Source organism: Notolepis coatsorum, assembly GCF_963971535.1.
Source record: "Notolepis coatsorum genome assembly, chromosome: 3".
NCBI classification, from domain to species: Eukaryota; Metazoa; Chordata; class Actinopteri; order Aulopiformes; family Paralepididae; genus Notolepis; species Notolepis coatsorum.
Window position 1 is genome coordinate 76,708,936 of NC_140167.1, and position 16,663 is coordinate 76,725,598.

At 48.7% G+C, this 16,663-nt stretch overlaps 2 protein-coding genes across 3 annotated transcripts in view; both read right to left on the reverse strand.

Annotated features, from left to right (window-relative positions):
- Positions 1 to 192: 192 nt before the first annotated feature.
- Positions 193 to 3,816, reverse strand: LOC311225860 (leucine-rich repeat-containing protein 40-like; the record flags this gene model as incomplete). The annotated part of the gene is made up of 3 exons (XM_084311252.1): positions 193 to 1,106; positions 2,948 to 3,133; positions 3,671 to 3,816. Coding segments are annotated over 3 exons (438 nt in total), but the record flags the coding sequence as incomplete, so codon positions are not given.
- An 808-nt stretch (positions 3,817 to 4,624) lies between these two features.
- Positions 4,625 to 16,663, reverse strand: part of lrrc40 (leucine rich repeat containing 40) — a 46,612-nt gene continuing 34,573 nt past the window's right edge. For both annotated transcript variants that reach the window (XM_084310020.1, XM_084310019.1), the window contains exons 13-15: positions 13,905 to 13,982; positions 7,380 to 7,565; positions 4,625 to 5,538 (exon numbers count right to left, since the gene is read on the reverse strand). In XM_084310020.1, the coding sequence (XP_084166146.1) occupies positions 5,433 to 5,538; positions 7,380 to 7,565; positions 13,905 to 13,982 (370 nt within the window). In that variant the 3' untranslated portion in view covers positions 4,625 to 5,432. The remainder of the gene's footprint in view (positions 5,539 to 7,379; positions 7,566 to 13,904; positions 13,983 to 16,663) is intronic.

Genomic DNA, 16,663 nt, shown 5'->3' on the forward strand with positions numbered 1-16,663 from the left:
AGATCCTTGAAGAGATCTCCATTTCAATGAGATGACCCGTCTAAATAAAAACATTTTAAAATCAAATAAAATCTGAAGTAAAATCAGCCAAGATCTAGTCTGGGGAAAATGTGTGCACCTTGCAAAGAAGGTAATGAAGACATCAGTCAACAGACTAGTTTTTATGAAGACCTGTTGGAATCAGGCGTTTAATCTGATTATCTGGCAGTAAAGCACATTCCAAAACTTCGTTAGAGAAAAAAGACCACGTCAAACATCAAACAGGCATCAGTGACTTCACGGGCAGTTAGTCCGACTCCAGAGACATCATCTACAGGTCTGTGCTCTGGAGTCTCAGACTAGGACAGTCATCAACAGGTCTGTCCTCTGGAGTCTCAGACTAGGACAGTCATCGACAGGTCTGTGCTCTGGAGTCTCAGACTAGGACAGTCATCGACAGGTCTGTGCTCTGGAGTGATCATTGTGCAAGCTTTCTGCTAGCAGAAAGAGGAATGCTAGCACTGCCCCATGGTTTCAGTGAGGAATGCTGTTGAGAATGTGTTGATGAGATAACTGGAGGTGGGCTTTAATAAAAACACCTCAACTGATTGGTTGGCTTGTCAAGAGTATTGGTTGTCTTGTCAAGAGTAAATAATATTAATCAATACAAAACTAAAAGCCGATTGGCTGTCACTCAGACTGTCTCTGACTGGAATTATATGATTGGCGGAGGGTAGTAAACAAACAGTCAATTGGCTAGCACCCGGTCAGGCCACGCCTCCCTGTCACCCCAGGCCACATGCTGCTCTATGAGCTGGTCTTATGGTGCGTTCAGTCGGTCCTCGTCAAAAGTTGTAAATTTATTACGTGACCAAGTTGTATACGATAGCGTTCGAATGCAACTTCCTTGTGGTAAAAACACGAAAATGTTCAGAGTTGATGAGAAGCGGCTGAACGCACTGAGCCTCCTCCACTAGCAGGAACGTGGAGGCTGGGGGCGGGGTTAGATCTAGGGGCGGGGTTATGTGGGGATGCGGCTGCGAAGATACTCCAGGACAGCGTCTGTTCCCTTGGCAACGATGGCTGCCCTCGGCGTCCTGAACGGGTTCCCATCAAGAGACAGACACCTAGAGAGACAGACAGACATCTCCTTAGAGACGGACACCTAGAGACTAGGCATGGGCCGGTTACCGGTTCCACGGTTTACCGCGGTTTGAAAACGTTGCAGTGTCAAAACCACAAAAATTACGTTCAGATTACGTTTCGAATCATGAACTTTGGAACATGCCTGTCAGAAATGTCAACTGGAATGCTGGAATAGCTGGGAGTTACCATGGCTAGCTAGTTAGTTGTAAGGGATAATACATGACGTGGTGTGCTGTCATCTGAAAATAAGTGGGGTAATTAAATAAAAAATACAGTCAGGGATATACATTTTTTTTTATCTTTTTCCCCCTCCATTTTTCCTCCGATTTTCTCCCATCCCAATGTTAGTCGTTATGCCAATTCCCAATCCCCTTCCTGGTCGCTGCGCACTTACCCCCCACAGTCAGATCATCTGGGAGAGTGGAGGCTATCACGTGCTTCCTCCGACACACGTCCAGCCAATCAACCGCTTCTTTTCACCTGGCAGCGCGGATATTCTCCGAGAGGGCGTAGCGTGTGGAAGGATCACACTATCCCACTCAGGTCCCATCCGCGCTTAGCAGGCGCCCCGACCGAACTGTAGGAGTCGCTGTTTACAACGACCCGGACCCACCCCGCCAGCTTCTCCCACCCTCTAATACTGCCAATTGTATTAGTGTGAACGGCCAGCCAAGCTGGTGACAACCCCGGAGCTGTGAGCTGGATTCGAACACAGCTCCGCGGTTGGTGACGAACGCAATCTCCGCTACGCCACCTAACCGCCCTAGGGATATACATTCTAAAATATGTATATGCATTCTAAAATATACAGGCAAAAATACACAGTAAAATGTACAGTAATAAATCAATAAAGATTAGTGCTGTCAGGCAATTAAAAAAATTTATCTAATTAATTACAGGATTTGTAATTAATTAATCTAATTAATCACATTTTAATCGCATAACTATTTTAGGCCTGATATTCTATAATCATATTTCAAATGGCATGTGTCCGGATGGCAGAATTCAGTACTGTATCTACAAAACCTTCTGTTTAATCATCTTCCATTTATTCATTTGCTTAGATTTTTCAGGTCTGGTCAATTTTAGCATGGTGTTATTCACAGTTAAAGAATTTCTTTTAATTGATATTCTCATTTGGTTCATTACAATTTACTCAAGCCTATAACAGACACAGTATTTCTGACACTGGGAATACTGTACATTCCCTGAGATCCATAGATGTCCCTAGAATCAGATACCAAGAACATGCAAATGGACATATTAAAAAAAGTCTGTAAATGTGTATTCTACGTTCTTATGGAATGAATGAGATTGAAAAAGATTTAAATAATTTTATTTTTTTTTATTTTTTTGTAATTAATTTTGAGTACATTTTTATAACGCGATAATTTGCTGTGTAATTAATTAATCTAATTAACGCGATAAACTGACAGCCCTAATAAAAATATGTAATTGTGTGAGTGAGTGTGTGTATGTACTGTATGTGTGTGTATGAGTATGTGTATGAGTGTGTGTGTATGAGTGTGTGTGTGTGTGTCTGAGTGTGTGTGCGTGTGTGCCCGAGTGTGTGTGCGTGTCTGTGTGTGTATGAGTGTGTGTGTGTGCGTGTGTGTATGTGTGTGTGTATGAGTGTGTGTATGCGTATGTGTGTGTGTGTGTATGAGTGAGTGTGTGTGTGTATGTGTGTGTGTGTGTATGAGTGAGTGTGTGTGTGTATGTGTGTGTATGAGTGTGTATGTGTGTATGTATGAGTGTGTGTGTGTGCGTGTGTGTGTGTATGAGTGAGTGTGTGTGTGTGTGTATGAGTGTGTGTGTGTACCTGAGGCTGGTACAAAGGCCCAGTTCAGCTGGGATGTTCAACAGGTCGTTGTTTGACAGGTCCAGCGTCGACAGATTGACCAATTGCATCAGATGACCAGGGTTGACAACGCCTACCTGGTTGTTACCTAGCAACACCGTCTCCAGCAACAGCATCTGGTAGAGAACCTCAGGGAAGGACTTGAACCTTCAACCAGCCAACAAGAAAAACAGTCATAGAGGAGGGCTGGCTGACTGGCTGGATAACTGACTGACTGGTTGGCTAACTGACTGACTGACTGACTGGCTGGCTGGCTAACCCTTACCCTTTATCCTTGACCAAGGTACTGGTATTAGAACTGGAGTTGGTCTAATATGTAGACTTGACTTGACTAGTTAGGTTTAGCAGGAAGACTTGATTGTTTCCTTAATAACTACAGATAACTGATCATGTTTAGTCCCAAATGGGTTAGTTAGTGTTATATTTCGTATGGCATCGCTCCCGCTCTGAGCCTTACGAGATACTCTATATCGCCTGTGATACCTAATGTATCTCCCACGAACAAAAACACATGCACCCCACCTGTATGGGGCCCCGCCCCTTATGGTGGCACCACCCATATAATCATGACTCTGGTCATGACACACCCTTCCTCTATTTTCGTCCCAGCGTACTGGATGCTATGCACCATGCGAGCTAGCGGAATGAAAAGATTAAGGAAGATTAATAATGTTGAGGGCTTACCGGAGGATTGTGTTTCCCTGGATTCTCCGGAGCTTGTTTCGACGACGCAGACCTATGCTGGTGGTTCCTCGGCTGACGGCGACGGACCGAGGGGCAGCGTGCAAGGTTTGGCTATCGGGTCGGCTTGTACAAAGGTGAGGTCTGTGTCAGTAGGCGTCGATGTCGGTGTTGGTCGTGCTGTGGAGTATGTTTCGGCACCAGGGCCGGGGCGGCTTGGCGATCGTTCCACTGTAGTGGGCGATGTCTTGGCGATCCTGGAACATGCTGTTGACGCTAATGCTACTGCTACTGCTAATGCTAATGCTACTGCTGCTTCTTCTGCTAACGCTGACAGTTCTGACAAACAGACGACAGTTCTGACAGACGACAGTTCTGACAAACAGACGACAGTTCTGACGAACGGATGACAGCTCTGACAAACAGACGACAGCTCTGACAAACAGACGACAGCTCTGACAAACAGACGACAGCTCTGACAAACAGACGACAGTTCTGACAAACAGACGACAGCTCTGACAAACAGACGATAGCTCTGACAAACAGACGACAGCTCTGACGAACGGATGACAGCTCTGACAAACAGACGATAGCTCTGACAAACAGACGACAGCTCTGACGAACGGATGACAGCTCTGACCAACCAAACTGACTGACCAGGATGGACATAATAGAAAACTCGAATTTGATCAATGTGTTAAGTCAGTTTGGTTTGTCAGTGCTCCCCAGCACTTCATCCCAGCGCCCTGCAAGCGCTTTTCTGCTAGAAAAAGGTGCTATGAATTAAGCTTATATTCTGTCTTGCAGTTTTCCTATTCTACCACTTGGTGCCATGTATGGGGGCGCTGAAAAACTGCATAAAACTGTATGTACAGTATCAAACCGGAAGAAAGTCGGTCAGGTTTTAAACTACATCAGACTAGTTTTTATGAAGACCTGTTGGAATCAGGCGTTTAATCTGATTATCTGGCAGTAAAGCACATTCCAAAACTTCGTTAGAGAAAAAAGACCACGTCAAACATCAAACAGGCATCAGTGACTTCACGGGCAGTTAGTCCGACTCCAGAGACATCATCTACAGGTCTGTGCTCTGGAGTCTCAGACTAGGACAGTCATCAACAGGTCTGTCCTCTGGAGTCTCAGACTAGGACAGTCATCGACAGGTCTGTGCTCTGGAGTCTCAGACTAGGACAGTCATCGACAGGTCTGTGCTCTGGAGTGATCATTGTGCAAGCTTTCTGCTAGCAGAAAGAGGAATGCTAGCACTGCCCCATGGTTTCAGTGAGGAATGCTGTTGAGAATGTGTTGATGAGATAACTGGAGGTGGGCTTTAATAAAAACACCTCAACTGATTGGTTGGCTTGTCAAGAGTATTGGTTGTCTTGTCAAGAGTAAATAATATTAATCAATACAAAACTAAAAGCCGATTGGCTGTCACTCAGACTGTCTCTGACTGGAATTATATGATTGGCGGAGGGTAGTAAACAAACAGTCAATTGGCTAGCACCCGGTCAGGCCACGCCTCCCTGTCACCCCAGGCCACATGCTGCTCTATGAGCTGGTCTTATGGTGCGTTCAGTCGGTCCTCGTCAAAAGTTGTAAATTTATTACGTGACCAAGTTGTATACGATAGCGTTCGAATGCAACTTCCTTGTGGTAAAAACACGAAAATGTTCAGAGTTGATGAGAAGCGGCTGAACGCACTGAGCCTCCTCCACTAGCAGGAACGTGGAGGCTGGGGGCGGGGTTAGATCTAGGGGCGGGGTTATGTGGGGATGCGGCTGCGAAGATACTCCAGGACAGCGTCTGTTCCCTTGGCAACGATGGCTGCCCTCGGCGTCCTGAACGGGTTCCCATCAAGAGACAGACACCTAGAGAGACAGACAGACATCTCCTTAGAGACGGACACCTAGAGACTAGGCATGGGCCGGTTACCGGTTCCACGGTTTACCGCGGTTTGAAAACGTTGCAGTGTCAAAACCACAAAAATTACGTTCAGATTACGTTTCGAATCATGAACTTTGGAACATGCCTGTCAGAAATGTCAACTGGAATGCTGGAATAGCTGGGAGTTACCATGGCTAGCTAGTTAGTTGTAAGGGATAATACATGACGTGGTGTGCTGTCATCTGAAAATAAGTGGGGTAATTAAATAAAAAATACAGTCAGGGATATACATTTTTTTTTATCTTTTTCCCCCTCCATTTTTCCTCCGATTTTCTCCCATCCCAATGTTAGTCGTTATGCCAATTCCCAATCCCCTTCCTGGTCGCTGCGCACTTACCCCCCACAGTCAGATCATCTGGGAGAGTGGAGGCTATCACGTGCTTCCTCCGACACACGTCCAGCCAATCAACCGCTTCTTTTCACCTGGCAGCGCGGATATTCTCCGAGAGGGCGTAGCGTGTGGAAGGATCACACTATCCCACTCAGGTCCCATCCGCGCTTAGCAGGCGCCCCGACCGAACTGTAGGAGTCGCTGTTTACAACGACCCGGACCCACCCCGCCAGCTTCTCCCACCCTCTAATACTGCCAATTGTATTAGTGTGAACGGCCAGCCAAGCTGGTGACAACCCCGGAGCTGTGAGCTGGATTCGAACACAGCTCCGCGGTTGGTGACGAACGCAATCTCCGCTACGCCACCTAACCGCCCTAGGGATATACATTCTAAAATATGTATATGCATTCTAAAATATACAGGCAAAAATACACAGTAAAATGTACAGTAATAAATCAATAAAGATTAGTGCTGTCAGGCAATTAAAAAAATTTATCTAATTAATTACAGGATTTGTAATTAATTAATCTAATTAATCACATTTTAATCGCATAACTATTTTAGGCCTGATATTCTATAATCATATTTCAAATGGCATGTGTCCGGATGGCAGAATTCAGTACTGTATCTACAAAACCTTCTGTTTAATCATCTTCCATTTATTCATTTGCTTAGATTTTTCAGGTCTGGTCAATTTTAGCATGGTGTTATTCACAGTTAAAGAATTTCTTTTAATTGATATTCTCATTTGGTTCATTACAATTTACTCAAGCCTATAACAGACACAGTATTTCTGACACTGGGAATACTGTACATTCCCTGAGATCCATAGATGTCCCTAGAATCAGATACCAAGAACATGCAAATGGACATATTAAAAAAAGTCTGTAAATGTGTATTCTACGTTCTTATGGAATGAATGAGATTGAAAAAGATTTAAATAATTTTATTTTTTTTTATTTTTTTGTAATTAATTTTGAGTACATTTTTATAACGCGATAATTTGCTGTGTAATTAATTAATCTAATTAACGCGATAAACTGACAGCCCTAATAAAAATATGTAATTGTGTGAGTGAGTGTGTGTATGTACTGTATGTGTGTGTATGAGTATGTGTATGAGTGTGTGTGTATGAGTGTGTGTGTGTGTGTCTGAGTGTGTGTGCGTGTGTGCCCGAGTGTGTGTGCGTGTCTGTGTGTGTATGAGTGTGTGTGTGTGCGTGTGTGTATGTGTGTGTGTATGAGTGTGTGTATGCGTATGTGTGTGTGTGTGTATGAGTGAGTGTGTGTGTGTATGTGTGTGTGTGTGTATGAGTGAGTGTGTGTGTGTATGTGTGTGTATGAGTGTGTATGTGTGTATGTATGAGTGTGTGTGTGTGCGTGTGTGTGTGTATGAGTGAGTGTGTGTGTGTGTGTATGAGTGTGTGTGTGTACCTGAGGCTGGTACAAAGGCCCAGTTCAGCTGGGATGTTCAACAGGTCGTTGTTTGACAGGTCCAGCGTCGACAGATTGACCAATTGCATCAGATGACCAGGGTTGACAACGCCTACCTGGTTGTTACCTAGCAACACCGTCTCCAGCAACAGCATCTGGTAGAGAACCTCAGGGAAGGACTTGAACCTTCAACCAGCCAACAAGAAAAACAGTCATAGAGGAGGGCTGGCTGACTGGCTGGATAACTGACTGACTGGTTGGCTAACTGACTGACTGACTGACTGGCTGGCTGGCTAACCCTTACCCTTTATCCTTGACCAAGGTACTGGTATTAGAACTGGAGTTGGTCTAATATGTAGACTTGACTTGACTAGTTAGGTTTAGCAGGAAGACTTGATTGTTTCCTTAATAACTACAGATAACTGATCATGTTTAGTCCCAAATGGGTTAGTTAGTGTTATATTTCGTATGGCATCGCTCCCGCTCTGAGCCTTACGAGATACTCTATATCGCCTGTGATACCTAATGTATCTCCCACGAACAAAAACACATGCACCCCACCTGTATGGGGCCCCGCCCCTTATGGTGGCACCACCCATATAATCATGACTCTGGTCATGACACACCCTTCCTCTATTTTCGTCCCAGCGTACTGGATGCTATGCACCATGCGAGCTAGCGGAATGAAAAGATTAAGGAAGATTAATAATGTTGAGGGCTTACCGGAGGATTGTGTTTCCCTGGATTCTCCGGAGCTTGTTTCGACGACGCAGACCTATGCTGGTGGTTCCTCGGCTGACGGCGACGGACCGAGGGGCAGCGTGCAAGGTTTGGCTATCGGGTCGGCTTGTACAAAGGTGAGGTCTGTGTCAGTAGGCGTCGATGTCGGTGTTGGTCGTGCTGTGGAGTATGTTTCGGCACCAGGGCCGGGGCGGCTTGGCGATCGTTCCACTGTAGTGGGCGATGTCTTGGCGATCCTGGAACATGCTGTTGACGCTAATGCTACTGCTACTGCTAATGCTAATGCTACTGCTGCTTCTTCTGCTAACGCTGATGTTGACGCTGGAATGTCTAATAATCCCCGCCGCGGGATTCCGCTTTTCCCTCCTCTTGCCACCTTCATTGATGAAGGTCAGTCGGTGGTGGGTGTGGGGGGGTTCGCTGAGCTCTATTTACCTTTTTTGCGGGTGAAGGGGCTGACGACGGGGTGCAGCCCGGGGGTACCTTGGCTAAGTAGCCAGGTAGCTTCTTTGTTGTGCCCAGGCGGGGATGAACGACGTTCCGCCCGGCCGTTGCTTGATAGCATGTCGGCTCGGAGGGTGGCAGTATGGACGGATGAGTGGTATACTGCTGCAGGATGGCATTTAGCGGCGGCCAGTGTTGTGGCTCAGCTGGCTACTTTCCTATCCAAGATGGCGTCGGGTTGTAGGTCTTTGAGTCCAACCGACACTATGAACGTGATTCATGTTTGTGGTGTTATAGAGATCTTGACTCAGTCGCAAGCTATAACTGCGGGGAGGATTCGGATGCTATCGACTTTGGTTGTTAGGCATCTTTGGTTGGAGCAGTCTCCTCTTGGGGAAGAGGATAGGTTTTCTCTCCTCACGACTCCTTTTTCCACAGATAGTCTTTTTGGGCGTTCTGTGGAGGCGCAGGCGGTTTTTGATTCGGGTCCTACACCGCCTCACGCTGTGCAGCCAGGGGTGGGAGCACGGTCTCGTCAACGACTGTGGCGAGATCCTCGACAGGCGGCCATGTTTCCCCCGCCAGTGGTGCCCTGGTTGGAGAATCGACAGGGTTTCGCAAGGCCGACAGTCTTGGCGGCCGAGGGATCGGCCATTTTTGGTGATTTCGGGGTTGGTAAACCACCCCGTCGTCATTTTGCCGCGAGCAGCCCGCTCCCCGTTCGGTCCTCTCTCTGGTATCCCCAGAAGCGGGGCTTTGAGCGTTCTCCTTTGGCTGCGGGCCGCGAACCTTCTTTGAAGCGTATGCGGCCCCATTCTTCACTTCTCATGGAGACAGGGGCTGACACCCAGTTGATGGCTGAGCCTGGGTCTGTCCGTGAGAATGTTCCGTCGTCGCGTGGTTCCTACACCGCAGGTTGTGGGTGGGTGGAACCTGGTGTTGCAGCTGCCACTAGCTTCAGTGGTCAGCAGGGGGACTCGGTGCCTCTTCTGTTGAATGCTCAGCAGGGGTTACCCCGGCTTCGCCCTCGCCAGGCGGGGTATCGCGCTGTTGCCTCCCACTCCCGTCAAACCGGCAGTGGTCTGCAAAGGAGAGGCTGGCGTGATTTGAGTGGTAGTAATATCACTGCAGGGCTTCGGCGTGTAGGAGCCCATGGGGTCCTCAGGCCTTGCGTGTCTGGCTGCGGAACGGCTCCTCAGCGTGTGCTGGAGGGGTGTTCAGGGGGTGAGTGTGTGTCCACAAGTTTGATGACCGCTCCTCCCGTATCAAACCGGCCCTTTCTGTCGGGGTCCCCCCTTGGGTGCTTTGCACGACGGGGGGGACCGGGCCAATTATCTGCTGTTCCTTGCGGCCCAGCGTCAGTTGACGGCGGGGGCGCTGTGGGATTATATTCACATATGGCGACGGGAATGTCCCTTGAATCGGTGGATGAGGAGAACGTTAGAGGCGGGGCTGGTTTTGCAGTTTGCGCGGCCCCATCCTCCGTTCTCAGGTTTGGTGCCGACCCTATTGTCAGGGTCGGGCGCGGTGACAGCCCTGGCCGACGAGATTCGATCTCTGTTGGCGAAGCAGGCCGTCGTTGTGGTCCCGAGAGAGGACGCAATGTCAGGCGTCTACTCCCGTTATTTTCTGGTGCCCAAGAAAACTGGGGGGGTCAGACCTATACTGAATCTGTCCATGTTCAATCGGTTGATTGTAGTGAGACCATTCAGGATGTTGACCGTCCGACTCCTCCTGCTTGCTGTCAGGAGGGGGGACTGGTTCACCTCCATAGACCTGAAGGATGCGTATTTTCACATACCCATTTTCCCTCCTCACAGGAAGTTCCTACGGTTCCTGTTTCAGGGCGTAGCGTACGAGTACCACAGAATGCCGTTCGGTTATTCTCTGGCTCCCCGCACATTCACCAAGTGCGTGGCGGCTGCTCTGGGGCCTTTACGTCGTCGGGGGATACGAGTTTTGTTCTATCTCGACGACATTCTGCTCCTCAGCCGTTCAGAGGAGGTTGCCAGGTCTCATACTCGACTGGTGGTGGATTTCCTCACCAGCCTGGGTTTTGCTGTGAATTGGAAGAAGAGTACCCCTCTTCCCAGTCAACAGGTGGAGTACTTGGGCTTGACATTGAGGTCGAAGCCCATGCTTGCGACCCTCTCGGAGCAGCGTCGGGGGGATCTCCGTCACGCGCTCGGGGGTTTCCGTCTGGGAGGGACGGTTACGGCGCTGCAGGTGATGCGTCTGCTGGGCCTTATGTCGGCGGCCCACACGGTGGTTCCTCTTGGCCTCCTCTTTATGAGGCGGATACAGAGGTGGTTTCTCTCTTTGAGAATAGATCCGGTGTGGGGCAAAGGGAGACGGTTGACGGTTCCTTTGTCGATATGGGGGGATCTCGCCCACTGGGGGAGGCTGGGTATCCTCTCCGCTGGGGTCCCCATGGGCAGCAGAGGCTCCCACGTCACGGTTTTCACCGACGCCTCTCTCACAGGTTGGGGAGGGGCGTTTCGGACCCACGCAGTGGGGGGCAGCTGGACGGGTCATGTCGACCCAGCTGTCCTGCATATCAATGTGTTGGAGTTGAAGGCGGTCCTCCTGGTCCTCAAACGGCTCGGCCACCTGGTGGTAGGCCAGCATGTTTTGATCAGGACGGACAATGTGACGGCGGCGGCGTATATCAACAGGCAGGGTGGGACTCGTTCCGCCCGCCTGCTCCGGGTGGCGCGCGAACTGTTGCTATGGGCATCCCGCAGGCTGCGCAGTCTGCGGGCGCTCCACGTTCCTGGTACGGAAAATGTGGCGGCGGATATAATGTCTCGGGGCGGTCCTCGTCACGACGAGTGGGAACTCCGCCCCGACATAGTCAGACAGATCTGGGATCGGTTCGGGGAGGCCTCGGTAGATCTGTTTGCGTGCCGACGTTCTCACAAGTGCCCCTTGTGGTTCTCGCTCAGTCGAGCGGATCATCCCCCCTTGGGGGTGGATGCCTTCTCGACCTTTCCGTGGCCGCCCGGTCTTCTGTACGCCTTCCCTCCTGTACAGCTGTTGAGTCAGCTGTTGGAGCGGATACGGAGGGAGCGCAGGACGGTGATCCTGGTCGCGCCGGACCGGGGCACGTCAGTGTGGTTCCCGGTCTTAATCCAGCTTCTGGTCGCTCCTCCTTGGGTCATTCCGTGGTCAGCGACGGCCCTCTCGCAGCACAACGGAGTGCTTGTCCAGCCTCCGGTGTTGGGTCAACGCCTGGTGGTGTGGCTGGTGGGAGGGTGAGTCTGGGGAGGATGGATCCCGCAGTGGTTGATACCATCCGGTGTGCGCATGCTCCCTCCACTGTCGCGGTTTACGCGGGCAGGTGGCGTGCGTTCCAAGAATGGTGTAAGGGGGGGGGCTGGGACCCAGTCTCCTGCCCCCTGGATGCTGTTCTGGGTTATCTCCAGTCTCTCCTTGATAGTCTGTCGGCTTCGACAGTGAGGGTATATGCAGCAGCTATATCCTCCTATCATGAGGGATTTGAGGGGGATGTCTTGTTCAGCCACCCTCTTGTGAAGCGTTTCCTGCTTGGCGCTCGACGCGTTAAGCCGGTGCAACGCTCCTTGGCTCCGACTTGGGATCTTCAATTGGTCCTCGGTCGGTTGTCCTTGGCCCCGTTTGAGCCGCTCGAGCAGGCGCCGTTGGGACGGCTGTCTTTCAAGACCGCGTTCCTACTGGCTGTCACTTCCGCTAAACGCGTGGGTGAGCTCTGTGCTCTCTCGGTACGTCCAGAGTGCCTGTCTTTTCGGACCGATTGCGGTGCCACTCTGCGACCTAATCCTGCTTTCGTGCCTAAGAATATCCGGAGTTCCTTCCGCTCCCGGGATATTGTGGTTCAGGCTTTTCGTCCTCCTCCTCACACTAGTGAGTTAGATGCGGGCCTTCACCTGTCATGTCCAGTCCGTGCTTTGGGGTTTTACCTCAGCCGTACTCAGGACTTCAGGGTTACCGACCAGCTTTTTGTCTGTTACGGTGGGGCTCGTGCTGGTAAGGCACTGTCGAAGCAGCGCCTGTCCCATTGGTTGTGCGAGGGTATTGCCCTCTGCTACACGTTGGCTGGGCAGGATCCCCCTGGGGGCGTCAGGGCGCACTCCACTCGTGGGGTGGCTGCCTCTGCCGCTCTCCTGGGTGGGGCCTCGGTGGAGGACATCTGTGCTGCAGCTTCATGGTCCTCACCGGGCCCCTTTGTAAGGTTTTACCTCATGGACATGACCGGGGGTTCTGTCTCCCAGGCGGTTCTGGGGTCTGTGGCCTTTCCTGCTTCCCGTCCTTTGGTCGGGTAGCGGGAGTGTATGGGTATGGGCCGCAGTGTGTTGAGTCACACGTGGTTCCGCCTGTACGGTGTGTTCAAGGGGTTCTGGCTCCCTCTTGTTCGCATTCAGGTGGAGTTGACTGCGCCCCCCCTTCGTTAGGAAGGATGGGGTGACAGGGCTCCCCGCACCCCTTGATGTGGGCTTACGGGTCCTCAGGGGGTACATCTGTCGGGTCTCGCACCCGCTCTTCCCCTTTATCTCGTAAGGCTCAGAGCGGGAGCGATGCCATACGAAATATAACGATAGGTTATGTAGATAACCTAGTTATATTAGTATTGGCTGAGCTCCCGCTCTGCGCGCCCTGAGTTCCCTCTTGAGGGATCTTTTCCTGGGACGGGTTTTTGGCGAGGAAGGGTGTGTCATGACCAGAGTCATGATTATATGGGTGGTGCCACCATAAGGGGCGGGGCCCCATACAGGTGGGGTGCATGTGTTTTTGTTCGTGGGAGATACATTAGGTATCACAGGCGATATAGAGTATCTCGTAAGGCTCAGAGCGGGAGCTCAGCCAATACTAATATAACTAGGTTATCTACATAACCTATCGTTAATGATGGGTTAAGTTGGTGTTAGTGATGGGTTAGTTAGTGTTAATGATGGGTTAGTTAATGGTGGGTTAGTTAGTGTTACTGATGGGTTAGTTAGTGATGTGTTAGTTAGTGTTACTGATGGGTTAGTTGGTGTTAATGATGGGTTAGTTAATGATGGGTTAGTTAGTGTTAATGATGGGTTAGTTAGTGTTAATGGTGTGTTAGTTAGTGATGGGTTAGTTAGTGTTAATGATGGGTTAATCGGTGTTAATGATGGGTTAGTTAGTGTTAATGGTGGGTTAGTTAGTGATGGGTTAGTTAGTGTTAATGATGGGTTAGTTAGTGTTAATGGTGGGTTAGTTAGTGTTAATGGTGGGTTAGTTAGTGTTAATGGTGGGTTAATTAGTGTTAATGGTGGGTTAGTTAGTGTTAATGGTGGGTTAATTAGTGTTAATGGTGGGTTAGTTAGTGTTAACTACCTGTTGAAGTTGAGTGTGATGCTGCGGAGCTTCTTCAGGCTGGCAAGGTCAGATGGCAGATCAGTCAGCTGGTTGTTCCTGATGGACATATTGAACGACCAATCACATCACAGCATTACAGGCATACTGAAGACCACCCACCCATCCATATGATGGTTTTAAGACCTGCCTGGTTCCTATAGACCTGGGGAGTATACATCACAGGTGGAACTTCACTCCTCAGGTCTATACATCACAGGTGGAACCTCACTCCCCAGGTCTATAAATCACAGGTGGAACATCACTCCTCAGGTCTATAAATCACAGGTGGAACCTCACTCCCCAGGTCTATAAATCACAGGTGGAACCTCACTCCCCAGGTCTATAAATCACAGGTGGAACCTCACTCCCCAGGTCTATAAATCACAGGTGGAACCTCACTCCCCAGGTCTATAAATCACAGGTGGAACCTCACTCCCCAGGTCTATAAATCACAGGTGGAACCTCACTCTCCAGGTCTATAAATCACAGTGGAACATCACTCCCCAGGTCTATAAATCACAGGTGGAACTTCACTCCCCAGGTCTATAAATCACAGTGGAACCTCACTCTCCAGGTCTATAAATCACAGGTGGAACATCACTCCCCAGGTCTATAAATCACAGGTGGAACCTCACTCCCCAGGTCTATAAATCACAGGTGGAACATCACTCTCCAGGTCTATAAATCACAGGTGGAACCTCACTCTCCAGGTCTATAAATCACAGTGGAACATCACTCTCCAGGTCTATAAATCACAGGTGGAACCTCATTCCCCAGGTCTATAAATCACAGTGGAACCTCACTCTCCAGGTCTATAAATCACAGGTGGAACATCACTCTCCAGGTCTATAAATCACAGGTGGAACCTCACTCTCCAGGTCTATAAATCACAGGTGGAACCTCACTCCCCAGGTCTATAAATCACAGGTGGAACTTCACTCCTCAGGTCTATAAATCACAGGTGGAACCTCACTCCCCAGGTCTATAAATCACAGGTGGAACATCACTCCCCAGGTCTATAAATCACAGGTGGAACTTCACTCCCCAGGTCTATAAATCACAGTGGAACCTCACTCTCCAGGTCTATAAATCACAGTGGAACATCACTCTCCAGATCTATAAATCACAGTGGAACATCACTCTCCAGGTCTATAAATCACAGTGGAACCTCACTCTCCAGGTCTATAAATCACAGTGGAACCTCACTCCCCAGGTCTATAAATCACATACTTTGGATAAAAGCGTCAGCTAAATGACCAAATGAAATTAAATTAAATATTTCAGATAATAGTTATGAGTTTCATAGGCTAGTTACACATATAGCTGGTCAATTTACTAAACTCGGATACGATGTACGGTTTACAATCATTTCTCAGTAGAACATGTGAAGACACATCTGATTATACTGTGAGTTTGAGGCTAAAACATTATCATATTCCCCATTGGATTATATTGGATTATATTGGGGCATGGCAGTGAAATGATGGCCTGTACTACTACTAGTCAACGGCATGCCGGATAAGGTTTAAATAGAAAAACAAAATTAACCTGTCCTTTAAAGTTAGGTTGCGAGTTTAGTACCTCCGGTTAAGGTTAATGTTAGGTTGTGAGTTTAGTAGGTTAATGTTGGGGTCAAGGGTGCATTCTGACAGCCATCACTGATAGACTGTTTGGTCAGTAACATGGGTCTCCCAGTCCCTCCATTCTGCAGTAAACAGAACATACATTATCCGTTATCCCTTCCCACTTTATCCAATCAGGAGAGAGAACCCTAGACATGTTTTACTTGCAGTATTTCAAGAAATCTTGCCAAGCCAAATTAGCTGGTAGATTGTTTTACTTGTCAAGCACATATTTGTTTTTATTTCTTATTTTTGACAGACCATTCTTGCAGGGTGGAGTTGTCTCCTGATGAGAAAATACCACTTACAGCACCTTTAACATTTTGGGCGCCAGCCACTTTAGCTATCCTTGTACCTACTGCGCCACCGCTGTAAGAGATAGGGATTTTCACTGTGCGTCACGGTGTTTGGAGGGCTATATCTATATTCTATATTATAGCTATGGAGACAATACTATGGCTCATTTGACATTAACTATCCATCGTTCAACATGTGAAAAAGAATTAATATTTTCATGTATACGTTCGCATGTTATACCGTGGTGAATATTGTATAGTTTCAGAGTGATCTTGGCTAATTCCTGAAAACGGTGCTATGGAGCAATGAATTTAGCTAAAAGCGTTTGCGTTGCTCGCCTGGACACGCTACTATTTCCAATTCAAAGGTATATAATAGGTATTATGTTTCATCATGAATGCATGAAAGGGGGGGGGGTTGTTTTTTGATGCTTTGATCGTCAGCAACGGCATAGTTTTGGAGTATGTTACTTATGATCGTTGCGATCATCATTGTTTGATCAAAGTAGGATTGATGTCATATAGTCCTTACCTTTACTAGGAGGTATCCCAAAAAGAATATTCCAATTGTCTGATCGTGATTTCCAGTATTGGTGTCCATCGGGTCCCCGACATAATCCGGCACAACACATGCATCGAGGGGCCATGGACGCATTCCAATGTGATCGGGTGAACCGCTAGACTTGCCTGGGCCAAAATTCTCCACCCGGAGGAAATTAGATGTAACACACAGTGTGAAATAAGGTTTCAAAGGGTGGGCGATACTGCCACCTAGCAGGGTACGGCCGGTATTGCACTCTAGGGATCTCAGGATGATTTC